This window comes from Halichoerus grypus, chromosome 2 (genome assembly GCF_964656455.1).
Source record: "Halichoerus grypus chromosome 2, mHalGry1.hap1.1, whole genome shotgun sequence".
NCBI lineage: Eukaryota > Metazoa > Chordata > Mammalia > Carnivora > Phocidae > Halichoerus > Halichoerus grypus.
The window spans coordinates 126,867,824-126,887,196 of NC_135713.1; the positions used below are offsets into that span (position 1 = coordinate 126,867,824).

A 19,373-nucleotide genomic window follows, 5' to 3' on the forward strand; every position below is an offset into this window, starting at 1 on the left:
CCAATGCTATATATATATATTGCTTTCAAATATGGACTCCAAAATATGGACTAACAAACCTTTATTGAAACATGCAAGAGATTAAAAGAAAAAAAAAAAAAAGTAAACCTCACATTCTACCTTTAAGGAGCCCAGAGTTTACAGAGAGAACAGTCAGGAAAATTGTCCTTCATTGTGTGATGTGTTCTGATAGACCTGTGCAGAGAGGTTTAGGGAAAGGAAACCTAACTTAGCCTGGGCCAGGGGCAGGGCGCCAGTAATGCTTTACAGAGGGATAATACTTGAGTTGTGTTTTGAGAAGTAAGTAGGAGTTATCCAGGCAAAGGCATGGAAGAAGGGCTTTCCAGTTAAAAGGAAAAGTGTTTGTCAGGGCCCAGAGATAGCGTAAAAGAAAGGAGTATCTTAGGCTTGCATTATTGTTAGGTAAGAGAAACTTTTATCCACTGTGTTTTATCCATATGAACTGTCACATTATATGGCTCTGCTGTCTAAATTGTTTATAATTCAGTTTTGAGTATAGATGGGAAGTCCAAATTTACCAGAATTGTAATCCCTAGGTATGCATTAGAATAACAAGAGGTTTAAAAAAAAGGTTTCACATGCCTAAACTGTACTCCAAGACTATCATGTAGCCTAGAGAAAGGCTTATGCAACTGTATTTGAAAAACAAAACAAAATGAAAAACTCAGTACCTCATTCTGATGGATAGCTAGAGTTGAGAACTACTTCTCTAATATGAAAAATCTTGATCTTTCAAATAATCTCACCCTTTTCTAATTGACTTTTTTATTTTGTTCTTAGGAACTAATCTAGTGTATATCTCTTCTGTGATAGGAATTTAGTTCTTACTATTTTATCCAAGATTTTAGAGGTGATAAATTAATATCTGTACTTTATTTTCTTTAGCTATAAATTGAAGGGCCTGGCTGGATAGATCTGTAAAGCTTTTTCAAGCCATAAATTCACATACACCTTTTAAATTAATTGTGTATCTTCTTCTTTTTCCAGTAGGGTTATTTTTAATACCAGAATTTGGTAACACGTAGTTTTTTCCAAATTTAGATTAGCATTTGATTTTTCACTGAAGCCATACCCAGGTTAGTTATACATATCCAGTCTTAGACTACAGAGTTTTACAATACTTACTTATAATACTGATAAAAATGTGGTCTTTTCAAGGAAATGGTTTAGAATTAATTCATTGACTATCCAGATAGTTGTATGGCACATAAAGCTCTTCCCTTTATCATTGGATTTGTTAGCGAGAATTGAAATGAACAGATCTTCATAATGACAGGCTTTTAGTTTTCACTCCCGATGTTCAAAAGTAATATATCATCTGATGTGCTTCCCTGTTTTTGATTACCTCAGAAATTTTCAGTATGTGGTTGTAATTATGAAGATGGGAATTTAAAATATTGCCAAACAAAAGCAAGCCCTTAATGTCTTTTCCTCTCTAGATCCAACACAGAGAAGGAGAGGATTCCTAGTCTAAGGAAAAACAAAGGGTTGTAGCTTTTGACACTCCAGGCAAGAAAAAGAGTTTCTGGAGAGAGGGGGTTTTGGGAAGAGAATAATCCTCACAATTAGGGGATTCCAGCAATTATAATCATAATGGGTTCTATTGGAATGTCTTTCACCCCTTAGAATGCTTCAGAGGGTAATCTATAAGATTTTCTCTTTTTGGGTCTTAGTAGGTATAGTCATGACTATTACGGAAAGGGGTTAAACATTCAGAGGCTTGACTACCTGTGCAGAAACAATTCATGAGTACAGTTGACCCTTGAGTAATGCAGGGGTGAGGGGTGCAAACCTCTCCTCCGCCTGTGCAGTAAAAAAGTCTGTATATAACTTTTGACTTGCTAAAAACTCAACCGCTAATAGCCTACTGTTGACTGGAAGCCTTACTGATAACGTGAACAGTCAATTAACATATATTTTATGTTATATGTATTGTATACTGTATTTTTACAATAACATAAGGTAGAGAAAAACGTGGTTAAGAAAATCATAAAGAAGAGAAAATACATTTACAATACTATACTGTATTTATTGAAAAAAAAATGTGTAAGTGGACCTGCACATTTCAAATCCATGTTCAAGGGTTAATGGGACTTTTATTTTACTTTTATTCTTTTTATTGAAGTATAGTTGTAAGTATAGTTTAACACCCAGTGTTACATCTGTTTTAGATGTACAGCATAGTGATTTGACAACTCTACTCACTATGCTGTGCTTACCACAGTGTAACTCCCATCTACCACCATACAACAGTTACAGTACCACTGACTCTTCCCTATGCTGTCCTTTTTATCCCTGTGACTTACTCATTCCATAACTGGAAGCTTGTATCTCCCACTCCCCCTTACCCATTTTGCCCTTCCCATCCAACCCCCTTCTCTCTGGCAACCATCAGTTTGTTCTGTGTTAATGGGTCTCTTTCTGCTTTTTGTTTGTTTGTTTTGTTTTTTAGATTCCACATATAAGTGAAATTATATGGTATTTGTCTTTCTCTGTCTGACTTACTGCACTTAGCATCATACCCTCTGGGTCTGTCTGTGTTGTTTCAAATGGCAAAATCTCATTCTATTTTATGATTGGCTAATATTGTATACATCTTCTTTATCTCTTCATCTATCAGTGGACACTTGGATTGCTTCCATATCTTGGCTATTGTAAATAATGCTGCAGTAAATTTAGGAGTGCATATATCTTTTTTAGATTAGTGTTTTTGTTTTCTTTGGGTAAACACCCAGTAGTGGAATTACTGAATCATATGGTATTTCGCTTTTTAGTTTTTTGAGGAACCTCCATACTGTTTTCCATAGTGGCTGTACCAGTTTGCATTTCCACCAACAGTGCATGAGGGTCCTTTCTCTTCATATCCTTGTCAACACTTGTTATTTCTTGTTTATTTGATTCTAGCCATTGTGACAGGGATAAGATGATGTGCTTTTAAATAACATCTTCAAATGACATTCAAACACTAATTTTCAAATACAGCTTTTGTTCTTAAAATCTAGCTGCTTCATTAAAATGAATCGCAGCAATCCAGCAATTGTACTATAAAAATATTAATTCAGAGAGATACATGCACATTTATACAGTTTACAGTGCATGTTTATAGCAGCATTATCTACAGTAGCCAAGTTATGGAAACAGACGGAGTATCCATCAACTGATGAGTAGAATAAAGAAGATTTGGTATATTTATACAGTGGAATGTTACTAAGCCATAAAAAGAATAAACTCTTCCATTTACAACAATATAGATGGAGCTACAGAGTATTGAGCTAAGTGAAAAAAGTCAGTGAGAGAAAGACAAATACATTTGCTTTCACTCATATGTGGAATCTAGGAAACAAACGAGCAAGGGGGAAAAATGAGAGAGAAGCAAAACAAGAAACAGACTCTTAACTACAGAGAACTAACTGATGGTTACCAGAAGGGAGGTGGGTGGGGGGATGGGTTAAATAGGGGATGGGAATTAAGGCATGCACTTGTTGTGATGAGCAAGGTATGTTGTGTGGAACTGCTGAATCACTATATTGTACACCTGAAACTAATATTATACTCTATGTTAACTAACTAGAATTTAAATTTTAAAAACCTGAATCACATCATACTTCTTTTAATTTAAGGACTAAGTGTTCAGCTAAGCTAGGGGACAGTCTCATGGCCAAAGAGATAATGCTTGTTTTAAATTAGCCCTTTCTTCTGAAGTAGGGGTGGGAGTAATAATATAAAAAGGGGAATGTCTCAGAGTCTCTTGCCAATGCACTATTAGTATATGATTTTTCTCCTCTGGGACTTCACTCCAACAATGACGTTATTTTTTTAAATGGAAAGTTTAGAAGCTCATGAAGCAAAATGAAAAATTTGAGTCACTACTGTTAAATTTGTTAAAAAGAAATTTATCTTGGGGCACCTGGGTGGCTCAGTTGGTTAAGCTTCTGCCTTCGGTTCAGGTCACGATCCCAGGGTTCTGAGATTGAGCCCCGTGTCATGCTCCCTGCTCAGCGGAAAGCCTGCTTCCTCCTATCCCTTTTTCCCTCCCCCTGCTTGTGCTCTCTCTTGCTATCTCTCTCTCTCAAATAAATAAAATCTTAAAAAAAAAGATTAGTTATTATTGACGTATTTTTAAGTGCTTACGTTATACTTGTTTTTATTTTGACTTGTCAGCATCTCTCAGCAGCTTGCTTATTACACCATTTCCCTCTCCAAACTCCTCACTTACCCGAAGTTGTGCCAGCAGTTACCAGCGACGTTGGCGACGCAGCCAAACAACAAGTTTGGAGAATGGGGTATTTCCTAGATGGTAAGTTGGAACCTTCACTTTATAATAAAATTGAATAGTTCCTTATTTTTTTTTAAGATTTTATTTATTTGAGAGAAAGAATGAGAGAGAGAGAGAGAGAGAGAGAGCATGAGGGGGGGAGGGTGAGAGGGAGAAGCAGACTCCCCGCTGAGCAGGGAGCCCAACTTGGGACTCGATCCTGGGACTCCAGTATCATGACCTGAGCTGAAGGCAGTCACCCAACCGAGCCACCCAGGTGCCCTGAATAGTTCCTTAAACACAATTCTGAACGGTTTTTTTTTTTTTTTTTAGAGCCTGGGCTTATATTTTGTGTATTTTAAGTCTTGAAACTTTTTAAATGTATTACATTTTAAAAATTATTGGTAGTTTTAACTGGTATGAGTGTATAGTTCAGTGACCTTATAAGTACCTTCACACTGTTGTGCAACCATCATCGCTGTGCATGTCCAGAACTTTTTTATTTCCCCAGACTGAAGCTGTATGCATTAAACAGTAACTCCCCATTCCTCCCCACCCTTGGCTCCTGGCATCTACCATTCAAAAAATTATTTTTTGTCTCTCTGAATTTGAGAAATACTCTAGAAACCTCATATAAGTGGAATCATACAATATTTGTCCTTTTATGTGTAGCTTATTTCACTTAGCATGTCTTCAAGGTTCATCCATGTTGTTGCATGTATCAGGATTTTATCCCTTTTTAGGGCTGATTAATATTCCATTGTATGTATGTATCACATTTTATTTATCCACTTATCTGTTGATGGACATTTGGTTTGCTTCCACCTAGCTTTGCACAGTGACAGCAGCGTAGCCAATGGAGTTTATCCAAGGTGCGATTATTGCTAATTGGATTGCTTCCACCTTTTGGCTTTTGCAAATAATGCTGATATGAACATGGGTATACAAATACCCTCTTTGAGTCCCTCCTTTCATTCTTTTTGGGTATATCCCCAGAAGTGGAATTGCTGGGTGATATGGTAATTCTATGGTTAAATTTTTGAAGAAATTCCATACTGTTTTCTACAGTGACTGTTCCATTTTTACATTCTTACCACAAATGCACAAGAATTCTAATTTCCCCACATTCTTTCCAATAGTCATTTTTTGTTTTTTGGGTAATAGCCATCCTAGTGGGTGTGAAGTGGTATCTCATTGTGGTTTTGATTTGCATTTCACTAATGGCTAGTGATATTGAGTATGTTTTTATGTGCTTTTTGGCCATGTGTCTGTCTTTTGGAGAAATGTCTGTACAAGTGTTGTGCCCATTTTTTATTTAGGTTGTTTGTTTTTTTTGTTGTTGAGGTATAGGAGTTCCTTATATATTCTAGATACTAATCCTTTATCAGACATATGCTTGGCAGTATTTTTTCCCATTCCATGGGTAGTTTGTTCATTCTGTTGACAGTGTCCTTTGATACACAGCAGTTTTTAATTTTATGTAGTCCAGTTTATCTCTTTTTTCTTTTGGTATCTGTACTTTTGGGTGTCATATCCAGGAAGTCGTTGCCAAATTCAGTATCATAAAACTTTTACCCTATTTTTTTCTAAAAGTTTTATAGTTTTAACTCTTCTGTTCAGGTGTTTGATTAATGTACTGCATGTTTTGATATTTCAGTTTTTCATGTTTGTAATTACGCAAGTTAAATCATTCTTGAAAGATCTTTTTTTTTAGTCTATGTTAAGCAACTGTAGATAATGCAGCTTCTTGTTTCCCCTTTTACTTATTCCCTTTAGTCCTTGATTTTTTAAATTTTATTTCTGGAATCAAAAGGAGAAACACAAGTAGATCACAGAACAGTGAATTATATCAGACTCATCTATAAACCTAAAAATTCAGGCCTTTTTAGATTGGTTATGAATTGGAGGTTATCTCCTTTTTTAGTGACTTCTAATTGAACAAAAATGTTCCCAATCTGACTGTCTGTTAAAATTTCCTATAAAAAAGTGAGCATGAAGGAATAGCCAGTAGAGATTTCTTAAAGAGATAACAGTTGATATGCATTTTTAGATTTACTTGATAAAACAGAAAAAGATCTTTAGTCTACATTTAAATAGCAAGGAATTAAATTGTGAATTTAATTATTTTTGTATTTTTTAATTTAAAAAAACATTTATTTTTAAGGTCTATAGAAGAAAGCTTTAATCTGTCAGATGAAAGCTGTGGCCCTAACCCAGGAATTGTGAGGAAAAAGAAGATTGCAATTGGGGTAATCTTTTCATTATCCAAAGATGAAGATGAAAATAACAAATTTAATGAATTCTTTTTTTCACATTTTCCTCTCTTTGAAAGCCACATGAACAAACTAAAGAGTGCAATAGAACAGGTGAGCACAATCATATTGTTGGTTTGTTTATGTCTTTTATTTTCCTCTGAATCTTATTCTTCTAGTTTAGTATTATGTTTATTCACTTGGCAGAAAAATTAACAGCCACAGTGCAAGTACCCTACAAAGTGCTCTGGAGATGCAAAATAGACTTCAACTCTTTTCAAGGAGCTTACTACTTAATAAATGTTATAAAGTCATTCATCTGTTCATTCAATAAATGTCTGAGGGCCTGTAATGTGGCAAGCACTAGCAACTGAAGATAATATGGGAAAAAGCAACACTCTGGACCTCATGAGACAGCAAACAAACAAATGAATATATATGTTTTTTAAAATTTTATTATTATTATAAATTTTTTTTTTTGAGAGAGAGAGAGAGAGAGAGCATGCATGTACAAGCAGGGAGAAGGGCAGAGGAAGAGGGAGAGAGAGAATCTTAAGCAGGCTCCATGCCCAGCGCAGAGCCCGATGCAGGGCTCTATCTCATGACCTGAGCCAAATCAAGAGTCAGACACTTAACCAGTTAAGCCACCCAGGTGCCCCAAATATATGATTTTTGATGATAATAAATGCTGTGGAGAAAAATAAAACAGGTTTATAAGGAATGCTGGATGGAGTTCTTCTAATTTTTGTTGGCTGGTCATGAAGGCTCCTGATAAAATGACATTGATCCAGAGATATGGAAGAAGTGAGGTACAATTATCTGAGGGAAGAATTTTCCAGGCAGGGCAAAGGACTGTGTCAGGAATAACCCTGATGTTTGAGCAAAGTAAGGAGGCCAAAGTGGCTGGTTTAGAAGAAACTTCAGATTATGTAGGGACTTCTAGGATACCATTGTAAGAGCACTGGCATTTACTCTTAAGAAAGACAGGAAATCATTGGAGAGTTTCAAGCAGAGGAATGACATTATTTATGAGGATCATTCTTACTGCTTGTGAAGAATAGATTTCTAGAGGCAAAGGTGGATGCTGTGGGAACCAGTTAGGAGGCTGTTGCAGTGATCCAGTGAGAGATGATGGATACTCAAACCAATTTAGTTAGAATTGATGAGCAGTGGTTGGATTCTGGATATGTTTTGAAAATAGAGCTAATGAGACTAGTTGATGAACTGAATTGGGGTATATGAGAAAGAGAACAGTACAGGTTGGCTTGAGATTTTTCACTTGAGCAGTAAGAAGGATGGAGTTGCCAGTACTAAAATGGGACAGGTTGGGTGGAGGAAAGTCAGGTGTTTGAAATGCCTCTTGGACATCTAAGTGGTTATATGAGTCTAGAGTTTAGGGGAAAGGTCCAGGCTAGCTAGTCAACAATGTATTGATGGTATTTAAAGCCATGAAACTGAGGGATAGAAGAAAGGAGAGGAGATCCTAGGCTTGATTTGTGGAGTATTTCAGCAGTTAAAATTTGAAGAGTTGAGAAAGAACCACAGAAGGAAGTGGGATTGGCCATTCAAGTAATAGGAAAAACAGGATAGAATACTTTTTTGAGGGGAGCCAAATGAATGAAATGTTTTAAGAAGGTAGGAGTATATAATAAATTTATATACAAGTAAGAAGATGGTGAATACAAGATAGGACATAAGAATAAAAAAGAAAGACAAGCAAAGTTGTTCATAGGAAATGACTTCGTATTGAGAAGATGTTTCATCTGGACTGCATCTTAAAGGATATGTAGGATTTTTTAAACATAAAGCTTTGAAAATTGGATGTAGCTAAATAGCAAGAAAATTGCCACCCAAAAATAACTCTGTAACATTTTGCTGAAAGCCTTCCCAGGCCTTTTCTATGTATATTGTTTTTTTTACTTCATTGGGATTGTTCTGTGTCCATATTTAATGATGTGGCCTATGTTTAAAAACTCATCATTGTAACATATACACTTCTCATGTCATTGTAAAGTGTTCTTAAATATATTTGAGAGGATTTCCTCAAGTTAAGTAACAGTTTTTCTATTAGGTCATTTCTACTTTTTCACAATTATAGCTACACTGTAATTAACATCGTGGTGAAGCTTCCATATTATTTTTAAGAAGAGATTCCCAGGAAGTTAAAGTAATGAATCAGTGGGTATAACTAAATTCTTAATCCCATTGACAGTATGTGGAAGGGAAAGGATAGAAGAGGGGTAGTGGATGGTATGGCTGGCAGAATTAATGGGAGCCAGACCACAAAGAATCTAGAATGCTAGCCAGAGGTTTTGACTTTGTTATTAAAGCTGTCTCCAAATTGTGCTTTAGGAAGATTCATTTAGCAGTATGTTTTTTAAGACCGTAGAATAAGAGGCTAGAGAGAGGAAGACCAGTTAGAAAGGTCTAGAAAGCAGAGGATGCATTTCAGTAGCCCAGCAGTGACTGAGGCTCATCTGCCTCTAGAGAATACATTGATGTTTGTTATTCACATTAAATCCGCCAAAGGACAAATAGATCATTAGCAATACATCTTTATTTGAACAAATGAGTAAAGGCCATTTTCACTTAGGCTTTCAGAAGTTAGACCTTGGTGACATTTTCTTCAGTTGGCGGCTGTCCCTTTTTGTAAAAAATCTTATGTTGCCAAAGTGAATACACAATATTTAGCTGCGGCTGAACTGATGTTTTGAGTAACTGGGAGAATTGGTTCAAGTTTTGCATAAAACTTGAAATATTCAGGCAATATAGAACTCATTAAAGATTACTTTTTAAATGTTTTAATGCTTTGACCATTTTATAATCTGAAAGCGTACATTGCAGTACTTACCGTTGTTTCGATATTTGTTCAACAAGTTTAACATCTCATTTCTTATTATAGCTGAAAGATAAAGCTTAATGAATGAATACCTTTATATAAATAAACAGAACTTAATTTTAAAAGTTCTATAGCTGTTAATTATCGATAGAATATAGTAAACACTGGACCATCCAAAGAAGTTTTCTTTTAGGGCCAGTTTTGACAGTATCACTTATTGTTTTGTTTTTTTTTTTTAAATGAAAATATATGGATTTTGTTTCTGGGTACCTTGGGAACTATTTTGAAGTTTGTGCTTTTGAGATCTATACTGTAATTTTAAATTTTTACTGCTGGTAAAGTTAACAATAATGTTCAATTCTAGCTAAAGAATATTCACTTTTTTTTTTTTTTTTTTAATAAATTGGGAATCTCAACAGTTTGTAAAAACATAAAGTTTCACTTTTACCTTCTGAAGCTTTTGGGTGTACATGAACATGATTTCTGGTCTTAAAGTAGTCTGACCTCTGAAATATATGTTTAAATTTTTTTAAATTGATTTTTGATTACCTAAATAATGCAGAAGTCCATTCTCTTTAAAATGTCTAAACAATTACATAGTTCTTTTTGACATTCATATCCTAATCGTGATCCACTTTTTGTCCACCTAAAGCAAGGCCTCTCAACCTTGGCTAAATATGTTTTTAAGAGAGCAAATATTATTAATAACTTGAGATATCTTTCAGTAGAATCCTGATGTTTTAGATTTTTAAAAATGTTTACTTAAACCATTATCTGTGAAAATACTAGAGGAAGCCATGAGCTTTTGTTACTGAGGTATCGTTGTATCTTGCTCTGTAGTAAAAAAAAAAAAAGTAGTTTTATGTCAACATCAGTTTTTTTGTGTGTGTGTTGATATTCTGCCATTTGACAGGTACAATAAGAGATTTAACATTTGAAAATTTTGAATTTTGTTGTAATTGTTAATGATCAAAGATGCAAAAAAGAAAGCCACTATAAATGTATGTGCCTTCTTTACGTGATGGTAGAGTGTTGTGGAAATAAGTGATTTTGTCTTTCACTTTTTTTTCCTCCCATTGTTTGCCTGTGATCAGTGTAAGAATTAATTATTTCATTGCTTCCAAGGCTATGAAAATGAGCCGGAGATCAGCGGATGCCAGTCAGAGGAGTTTGGCATATAATCGAATAGTTGATGCCCTAAATGAATTCAGGTACATATTCTCCAGCTTTTCATAATTTAGAGTTGTCTAGCAGTGTACACAGGAAGATTTATTTATTTTCTTTAGCTTATTCTAATAAATTTAATTCTTTAAATTTCTTGGTCTCATGGACCAAAGAGGGTATAATTCACTAGGCCACTGGCTTCTGTTATTAAATATCAAATGTCCTAGGGATTCAAGCACATTTGAGATTCATCAGTGGTATGGTTTTTAGTACCAAACCATTATAGAAGCAAATATGACTAGAGGAGACCCTTGTTCCCCAGAAACATGCTTTGTCCTCTCTCCTGGGTTAAGTGTACCCCTTAAGGTTTATTATTACCAGTAGTTTATGTATCTCATTTTTAGAAAAACTGGCTCTGTATTTGTTCATTAACGACTCTGTGGTCCCATATTGGGACAGGGATCTTCTAGATTGTTGATTTAAATGGACTATTACATTTTGAAGTGAGAGCCTGTTTTAGCTTGTGCTATTTCAGGATTGTTATGGTCAAACTTTAGGCGTGTCATACACATCCAGACACTCACACACACACCAACATACACACATCTTTTGTTAATGGAGATGACTAATGAGTAGTGTATTTAGTAAATTTGACAGTAAGGGAAAACCTATGTTTGTTTTCAACTTTGCTTGTTTTTTATTTTTCATTTTTCTCATACTGTGTTAGAATAAACCACAGTGAAAATAAATCTGGTGTCTTTTTTTTTAACTTCTCTCAAAATGAGAGACTTCATTGCCTCAACAGTGTTCTGTATAATTTTTGAAATTGGGTTATAGAAAAGCATTAAGTGGAAATTGCATGGTAAAAATAACCTAACCAATATGGAGTGTTTTATCATGTTTTTAACTTACTTAAATGGAAGAAGTTTACTTTATGGCTATTGTGTAATAACCATCCACTGGACTCAATTATTGAGAAGGATAAAATTTACTAGTCATTCATCTTTTATTTACTGTAATTTTTAGGATAAAAGGCATTAAAAGTAAGCTTAAAAATCTTCCATTTTTGTTCAGTAAACTCAGTGATGAGGGGAAATGTGAAGAAAAACAAATTAGAGAAATCAATTTCAACTTCTCTTCTTTCTTTTTTGTCTTTGAAGGAAATAATTTGCACAAATGAAAATTATATGGAAGCTGATGTTTCTGCTATTTTTATGTTTTAGCATATTAACTTCAGGCCTTTCCTAAGTTATTGAATGAAGCATGCTAACAAATAGTGTAATAAAGTATTAAAATTTTTTTATAGTTTTAAAAAACCACATAACATTAAATTTGATGTCTTAACCATTTTTAAGTGTATAGTTCAATAGTGTTAAGTATGTATAACGAAACTCTAGAACTTTTTCATTTTGGAACACTGAAAACTATATACAGTGAACACTAATTCAGTAATATAATATCTTTAATCAATGTGTTTCTTCAGTTCATTGGCATCTTTGCTCTTTATGAATTATATGTAGAATTATTCATAATTTTATTTGTTCATACCTATACCTTAAGAATTCAGATTGCTACATTTCAGGTGCTGTTTATAATTAAAACATTATAATGAATGTTTTTTGTAGATGAAGTATATGGAAAATAAAAATATATTCCCTCAGCATTTCTAGACAGAATTTAGAACAATTTTTAAAAAAGATTTATTTATTTATTTATTTTAAAGAGAGAGTGTGTGCGCATGTGCTCTGCATGCACACACAATCACGGGGAGGGGCAGAGGGAGAGGGATTGAGAGACTCTCAAGCAGACTCTGCGCTGAGCCCCAAGCTGGACACGGGGTCCGTCTCACCACCCTGAGATCATGACCTGAGCAGAAATCAAGAGTCAGACACTAAACCGTTTGCGCTGCCCAGGCACCCCTATAGTAATTCTTAAAGTTAGGTAATATGAGCCCTCCACTTTGTTCTTCCCCTTCAAAATCAGTTTGTTGATATCCGCAAAATAACTTGCTGTGATTTTGATTGAGATTGTATTGAATATCTAGATCATACTGGGAAAATTTGGCATTTTAGCAATAGTGAGTCTTCCTATCCATGAAGATGGAATGTCTCTCCATTTATTTATATATTCTTTGATTCCTTAAATCAGAGTTTTTAATGTGTTTTTTCCTATAGATCTTGTACTTTTGGTGGGTAGGGGAGAGGGCCAGAGGAAAAGAGAGAATCTTAAGCAGGCTCCACGCCCAGTGCCTAGCCTGACACACGGCTTGATCTCATGACCCGAGCCAAAATCAAGAATTGGACGCTTAACCGACTGAGCCAACCAGGCACCCTAGATCTTGTACATTTTTAAAGATTAATACCTAAATACCTAAATATTTAAAGATTAATACCTAAATAAGACCTAATACCTAAATAAAGATTAATACCCAAATATTTCCTAAATACCTAAATATTAATACCTAATATTAATACCTAAATATGTTTTTTGATGTTAACATAAATGATATTGTGTTTATAATTTCAAATTTCAACTGTTCATTGCTGGCATATAAGAAAGCAATGAACTTTTGTATATATGTGTATATTTTTTTGAAGTATAGTTGACATACAGTGTTCTATTAGTTTCATGTGTACAACATGATGATTTAACAGTTCTACACATTACTCAGTGTTCATCATGGTAAGTGTAGTCACCATCAGTGTTATTAACAATATTATTGGCTATACTCCTATGCTGTACTTTTCATCTTTGTGACTTCTTTATTTTATAACTTTAAATTGGCACTTCTTAATCCCTTCACCTATTTCACCCATCTCCCCACACCATCCCCTGTGGCAACCACCAGCTTAGTCTCTGTCTATAAGTTTGTTTCTGTTTGTTCATTTATTTTGTTTTTTAGATTCTACCTATAAGTGAAATCATGTAATATTTGTATTTTTCTGATTTATTTCACTTAGCATAACACTCTCTAGGTCCATCCATGTTGTCCCTGACGTTTTTAGTAACCTTAGCTGTGACCTTGCTGTAATCACTTATTAATTCCAGCAGGGTTTTGGGTGTTGGTTTTTCCTTTTTTAACAGTGCATGAGCAGTCCGGGGCGGGGGCAGGGGGTACAGAGGAAGGGAGATAATCTTAAGTAGTCTCTATGCCCAGCACAGAGCCTACCAACATGGGGCTGATCTCACAACCCTGAGACTGTGACCTGAGCTGAAATCAAGAGTACAGCTTTCAACCAACTGAGCTACCCAGGCGCCTTCCCTTGTACCATATTTTAGTGGGAAAGCTTCAAGTTCCTCACAATTAAGCAAGGTGTTAATTGTAACTTGTTGTAGATAATCTTTATCAAGTTAAAGAAGTTTCCTTTAGGGCACCTGGGTGGCTGGCTCAGTTAGTTAAGCATTTGCCTTTGGCCTGGGTCGCGATCCCAGGATATTGGGATTGAGCCAGGTGTCAGGCTCCCTGCTCAGCAGGGGTCTGCTTCTCCCTCTCGCTCTGTGGTCTCTCTCTCTAAAGTAAATAAATAAAGTCTTAAAAAAAAAAGTCTTCTTTATTCCTAGTTTGGTGAGAGTTATTGATTACTGATTTAATTTCTTTAATAAGTATAGGACTCTTCAGGTTATCTCTATCTTATGTAATTTTTGGTACTTCTAGGTCTCTCAGGGTCCATTCCAGTCAATAAATTGGTGGGCGTAGAGTTCATTTTTGCTTAATTATCCTATAATTGTTCATCAATTAGTAGTGATGACCCATCTTTCATTTCTTGTATCAGTAATTTGTGTCATTTCTCTTTTTTCTTGGTTATGTTATGTAGAAATTTATCACTTTTATTTATCTTTTCAAAGAACTAGGTTTAATTTTTTTGACTTTTAATCGGTTGGTATTCTGGTATTCTGTTTTCAATTTCAGTGATTCCTGATCTAATTTTTAATATTTTTTTTCTTCTACTTGCTTTAGTTTTGTGTTGCTCATCTTTCTCTAGTTTCCCAAAATTAAAGCTGAGATTATTGCTTTCAGATGTTTCTTCTTCTTTGATATATGCATTCGATGCTATAGATTTTCCTTTATGCACTGCTTTTGTTACATACCACGAATTTTGTTAAATTGATTTTCTTTTCAAAATATTTTTTTATTTTTTATTTTATTTTTTTAAAGATTTTATTTATTTATTTGACGGAGAGAGGGAACACAAGCAGGGGGAGTGGGAGAGGGAGAAGCAGGCTTCCCGCCGAGCAGGGAGCCCGACGTGGGGCTCTATCTCAGGACCCCGGGATCATGACCTGAGCCGAAGGCGGAGGCTCGACCCATTGAGCCACCCAGGTGCCCTGTAGTTCAAAATATTTTTTAATTTCTCTTGCGATTTTTTTCTTTGACCCATGTGCCGTTTAGAAATGTGTTGTTAAATCGCAAAGCATTTTGGGATTTTCCATCTGTCTTTCTCTTACTGATTTCTAGTTTAATTCCATTGTGGTCTAAAAGCATATACTGTATGATTTCTACAGATTTCTTTTAAATTTGTTAAGTTGTGTTCATGGCCTAGAATGTGGTTTATTTTGGTGAATGTTCCATGTACACTTGAGAAGAATGCATATTCTGTTCTTGGATGAAGTATTCTGTGAATGTCAGATCCAGTTTGATTGATGGTGCTTTAATATTTCCCTCCGCTCTTTTTGGCTTGCATGATGTCTGAAAAGAAATCTGATGTGATTTTTATTATTATTCCTGTATAGTTAAGGTGTTTTTTGTGTTCTGGCTTCAGATTTTCTTTTTGTCTCTTGTTTTCTGTTCTGGTGTGAATATGATGTGTGTAGTTGTAGAGTTTTTGGTATTTATCTTGGTTGGTACCTTATAGGCTTCTTGTATCTTTGGTTTGTTTGCTGTTATTAATTGTTCAAAATTTTCAGCCATTATCATATACTTCATCTGTTTCTTTCCTCTGTTACTCATTTGGTATTTCCATTATAAATATGGGAAATTGTAATTTTCCCACAGTTCTTTGATATTCTTTTCCAATATTTTCATCCTTTATTCTCTTGCTTTTTAATTTGGGAAATTCCCACTGACCTATCTTTGAGCTCACTGATTATTCCCTCAGCTGTGTTCTGTCTGCTGATGAGCCCATGAAGGACATATTTCATTCCTTTTACAGTATTTTTGATTTCCAGCATTCTCTCTTTTGAGTCTTTCTGAGAGTTTCCATCTCTTTGCTCACATTGCTTATATGGTTTTACATGTTATCTACTTTATTCATTAGAGCCATTTACATAACAATCATAGTTATTTTCATTTCCCTATCTGATAATAACAAATCTGTGTCTGGGGTGCCTGGGTGGCTCAGTTGGTTAAGCGACTGCCTTCGGCTCAGGTCATGATCCTGGAGTCCTGGGATCGAGTCCCGCGTCGGGCTCCCTGCTCAGCAGGGAGTCTGCTTCTCCCTCTGACCCTCCCCTCTCTCATTCTCTGTCTCTCAAGTGAGTGAATAAATAAAATCTTTAAAAAAAAAAAAAATCTGTGTCTTACATCTGAGTTTGATTCTGATGCTTTGTGTCTTCAGACTGTGTTTTTATTGTCTTTTAGCAGTTTTTTGTTGAAATGGTCTGGTGGTGAGGTGTTGGGAATGGGGGAGGAAGTGTTCTATAATCTTGTGACTAAATCTTAGTTCTTTTTAGTGAGCTTGAATTCCTGGGTTTTGACCTTCAGAAGTGTTTCTTAGTCTTTTTTTGCTCCTCATAGATGAGTGAGGAAGGCTAGTAGCAACTGAAGTTGTCTAATTGCCTATTTCTTAGGTCAGATAAGGCTGGTATAGTTGGACCCTTGGAGGGCAGATGTTTGTTTTGGAGAATGCCCTAGGTGCACTTAAAAATTGTTACACTTCCTCCCTCTCTGAAACACAGAAGGATGTTTCTTTGATCCTCATCATAGAAATCTGATGGTACTCCCTGAAAGTGTGGCAGTGTCCCTAAGACTGGTACCCAAGGAGTTTTTTAATCATTCCGTGGTAGTTCATATTCATTATGCCTCCATTTAGTCAGTCACTGTTTAAGTATTCCTACCAATTATTGGCCGTAGAAGCATCTGCTTCAGGAAAGGTGGTCTTAGCTATGATTCGGGGTGATGATTTATCCTCTGACCTCAGTTCTGTGATGTAGCTAAGAAAAGTCATTGATTTTCAATTTGTTCAGCCTTTTTCTTTTGAGGATTAAAGTGATGACTTCCAGGCTCTTTACATGTCGGCTGGAATTGGAAGTTCAGATATTTTTTAATCAATATTTTTATGTAAGAACACACTGAATTGAAATAGAATTGCAAAACTTCCATTTAGTTAAAACTCAAATTGATTTTGTTTGGAAGTTAAATTACATTAAATACCACTGATTAAAAAGAAAAATATAGTGCTGAGCTAATAACTAGGCAAACATAACGAAAACTGTTCCCCAAACTCCTAGAGTTCAGATCAGTAGGTCTAGAGCCTAGCATTTTTACTTCACAGTCTGTTTGGGAATTACTAGCTTAAACTGTTTTCAAGGAGAAAAATTACCAAACCTGTACTGCTACAGTGCTAGGTATCCTGCATTGTACAGTTGCGGCTGTCCAGCCCTGAGAGAGGATGTCAGAGTTAGCATTTGAGAATAATTTTACTTTGAAATAATAAGTTTCTGGGCTTAGAAATTGAGAGAGATTGTATGCAATGGGAGAAGTTCTTACGTTTTATTGAAACCAAGACATGATGCACCTAATACCATAGTAAGTTAAAACATTATTACAACTGGGTACAATGGTTATTTATGTATTTCTCATGGTTTATGACAGCTTTGCTCTTCATACATTCCCTTGTAGCCCAGTTCATCTGTATTTACATAGCTAGGAAATTTTACTTTAATTGCATGACTCAGAAAAAGAATTCTACAGTGATTTCTCTTTGAGAAACCTATAAAATACGCCTTTGTCATGGATATAAGTGGTTTTTGAGAAGTATGAAAAGTTTTAATCTTTTCAGTTTCTAAATTTAATCTGTAGTTTGCTTGAAAGTTCAACCAAAGATTCTTAAGAGTTTTGCTTTTCCTCAAGTGGATAATATAACTTTAAAAGAAATGTGCTATGAATGATCGGGTATTTTGTTAATAATTTAAAAAATTTTTTATTTTATTCAAATCGTTCAGTTGACTTTAGACTGGAATTATTACAAATATATGTTTGAACAATTCTTTTTGCTTATACACCTAAAAGAATCCTGCAATATTCTTTTTGAGTTTCACATTTTGCAGTGTTACAAAGCAGTGAATCTTTGCCCATGCACTTGGAACTGTTACTTTTACATTATTGGGTTGATAGTTTCTTCTCTGCAATCACAAGCTTTGTGGAAAAAGGCCAGGAGTCTCTATTTGAGGTCTGAGGAAACTGTCGTTATAGATCCAGCTGAGGTTACCAGAATAGTAAATATTGTCAGAAAATTCATTCCTAGTAGAATACCTGTGAGTTAATTGGTATGTTATTAGGTAATCTATATGGCCTAGCTTTAGAATTTTAATATTGCCTAGAATTTACAATATGTATGAGTTGTAAAATCATTGCAAATGTATGATTGTGTACCTTTCCTTTTGTATTAGTTTATTTTACTTCAGTCACTGTACAAATATGAAAGGCTATGTAAGTCAGTTAAGCATTTTTAAAAAATCCTAAAAATACTTTTTTAGGTACCTGGGTGGCTCAGTGGGTTAAGTGTCTGACTTCACCTCAGGGTTTGATCTCAGGGTCCTGGGATCGAGCCCTGGGTCAGGCTCCACCCTCAGCAGGCAGTCTGCTTCTCCCTCTCCCTCTGCCCCCCTCAAATAAATAAATAAAACTAAAAAAATACTTATAAACTCTTATAATTTTTATTAAAAGGTCTCTCAATAGAAGTACTTAAATATATCCATTTGATCCTCATTATATACAGATTGTGTATTTGCGAATTCACCTACTTGCTGAAATTTATAGCCTCAAAATATACTCACAGTGCTTTTATGATCATTTGTAACATGTGCAGAGCAGTGAAAAATTTGAGTAGCCTGATACATTCCTAGATGAGGTTGAACAAGACAGTGCTCTGCCTTCTTGTTTCAGCACTCATTCTGTAAACAAGTATCCTTTTGACATGTATTTAGTGGCAGTCTTTTGGCATTTTGCACTTTTTGTTAGTGATTTTGCTATTAAAAATCACCCCCAAGTGTATTGCTGAAATGCTGTCTAATGTTCCAAAGTGCAAGAAAGCTATGCTATGCCTTGTAGAGAAAATTCATGTAAGCTTCATTCAGGCATGAGTCATAGTGCTATTGGCTGTGAATTCAGTGTTAATGAATCAGTAGTATATTAAATAAGGTGTCTTTAAACAGAAACCCACATAAAACTAGGTTATGTATTGAAGGGCTGACAAAAATGTTGATGAGAGATTCACAGGAACCTAACCATGTATTTTCCTTAGCAACAGTGATTCATTGTTCACTAATTCATTGTTTGCATCAGCTTTATAGAACATTATTGCAAATAATGTGAGTCTATCATACTTAATTTTAAAATTATTAAAAATTAGCAGTTAGATAATTTTTAAAGTATGTGATTATCTGAGACCAGATGATTAATGATTTTGGGGTAGTTGAGAAGAGGAAGGAAATGATTCACATGCATGCAGAAGCCATGAAACCTAGAGAAACAGGAAGAGCATGTTTAGTTAGGAGCCATTTGGCAAAGATGCGGTTCTTGGATTCTCACTCAGACTTTGTGCATATCAAAGAAAACTAAATCAGGTCCACAGTTCCCTTCCAACTAAAGGAGTCTTTTATTCTTTAGGGTCAGTCAGGAAAA

General features: G+C 35.0%; 1 protein-coding gene across 4 annotated transcripts in view; it reads left to right on the forward strand.

Annotated features, from left to right (window-relative positions):
• FNIP1 (folliculin interacting protein 1) overlaps positions 1–19,373 on the forward strand; it is a 155,895-nt gene that overhangs the window by 105,855 nt on the left and 30,667 nt on the right. For 3 of the 4 annotated variants that reach the window (XM_078067546.1, XM_078067549.1, XM_078067547.1), the window contains 3 exons: positions 4,183–4,318; positions 6,441–6,642; positions 10,493–10,578. In XM_078067546.1, the coding sequence (XP_077923672.1) occupies positions 4,183–4,318; positions 6,441–6,642; positions 10,493–10,578 (424 nt within the window). The remainder of the gene's footprint in view (positions 1–4,182; positions 4,319–6,440; positions 6,643–10,492; positions 10,579–19,373) is intronic. The other variant, XM_078067548.1, reaches the window with a different exon arrangement.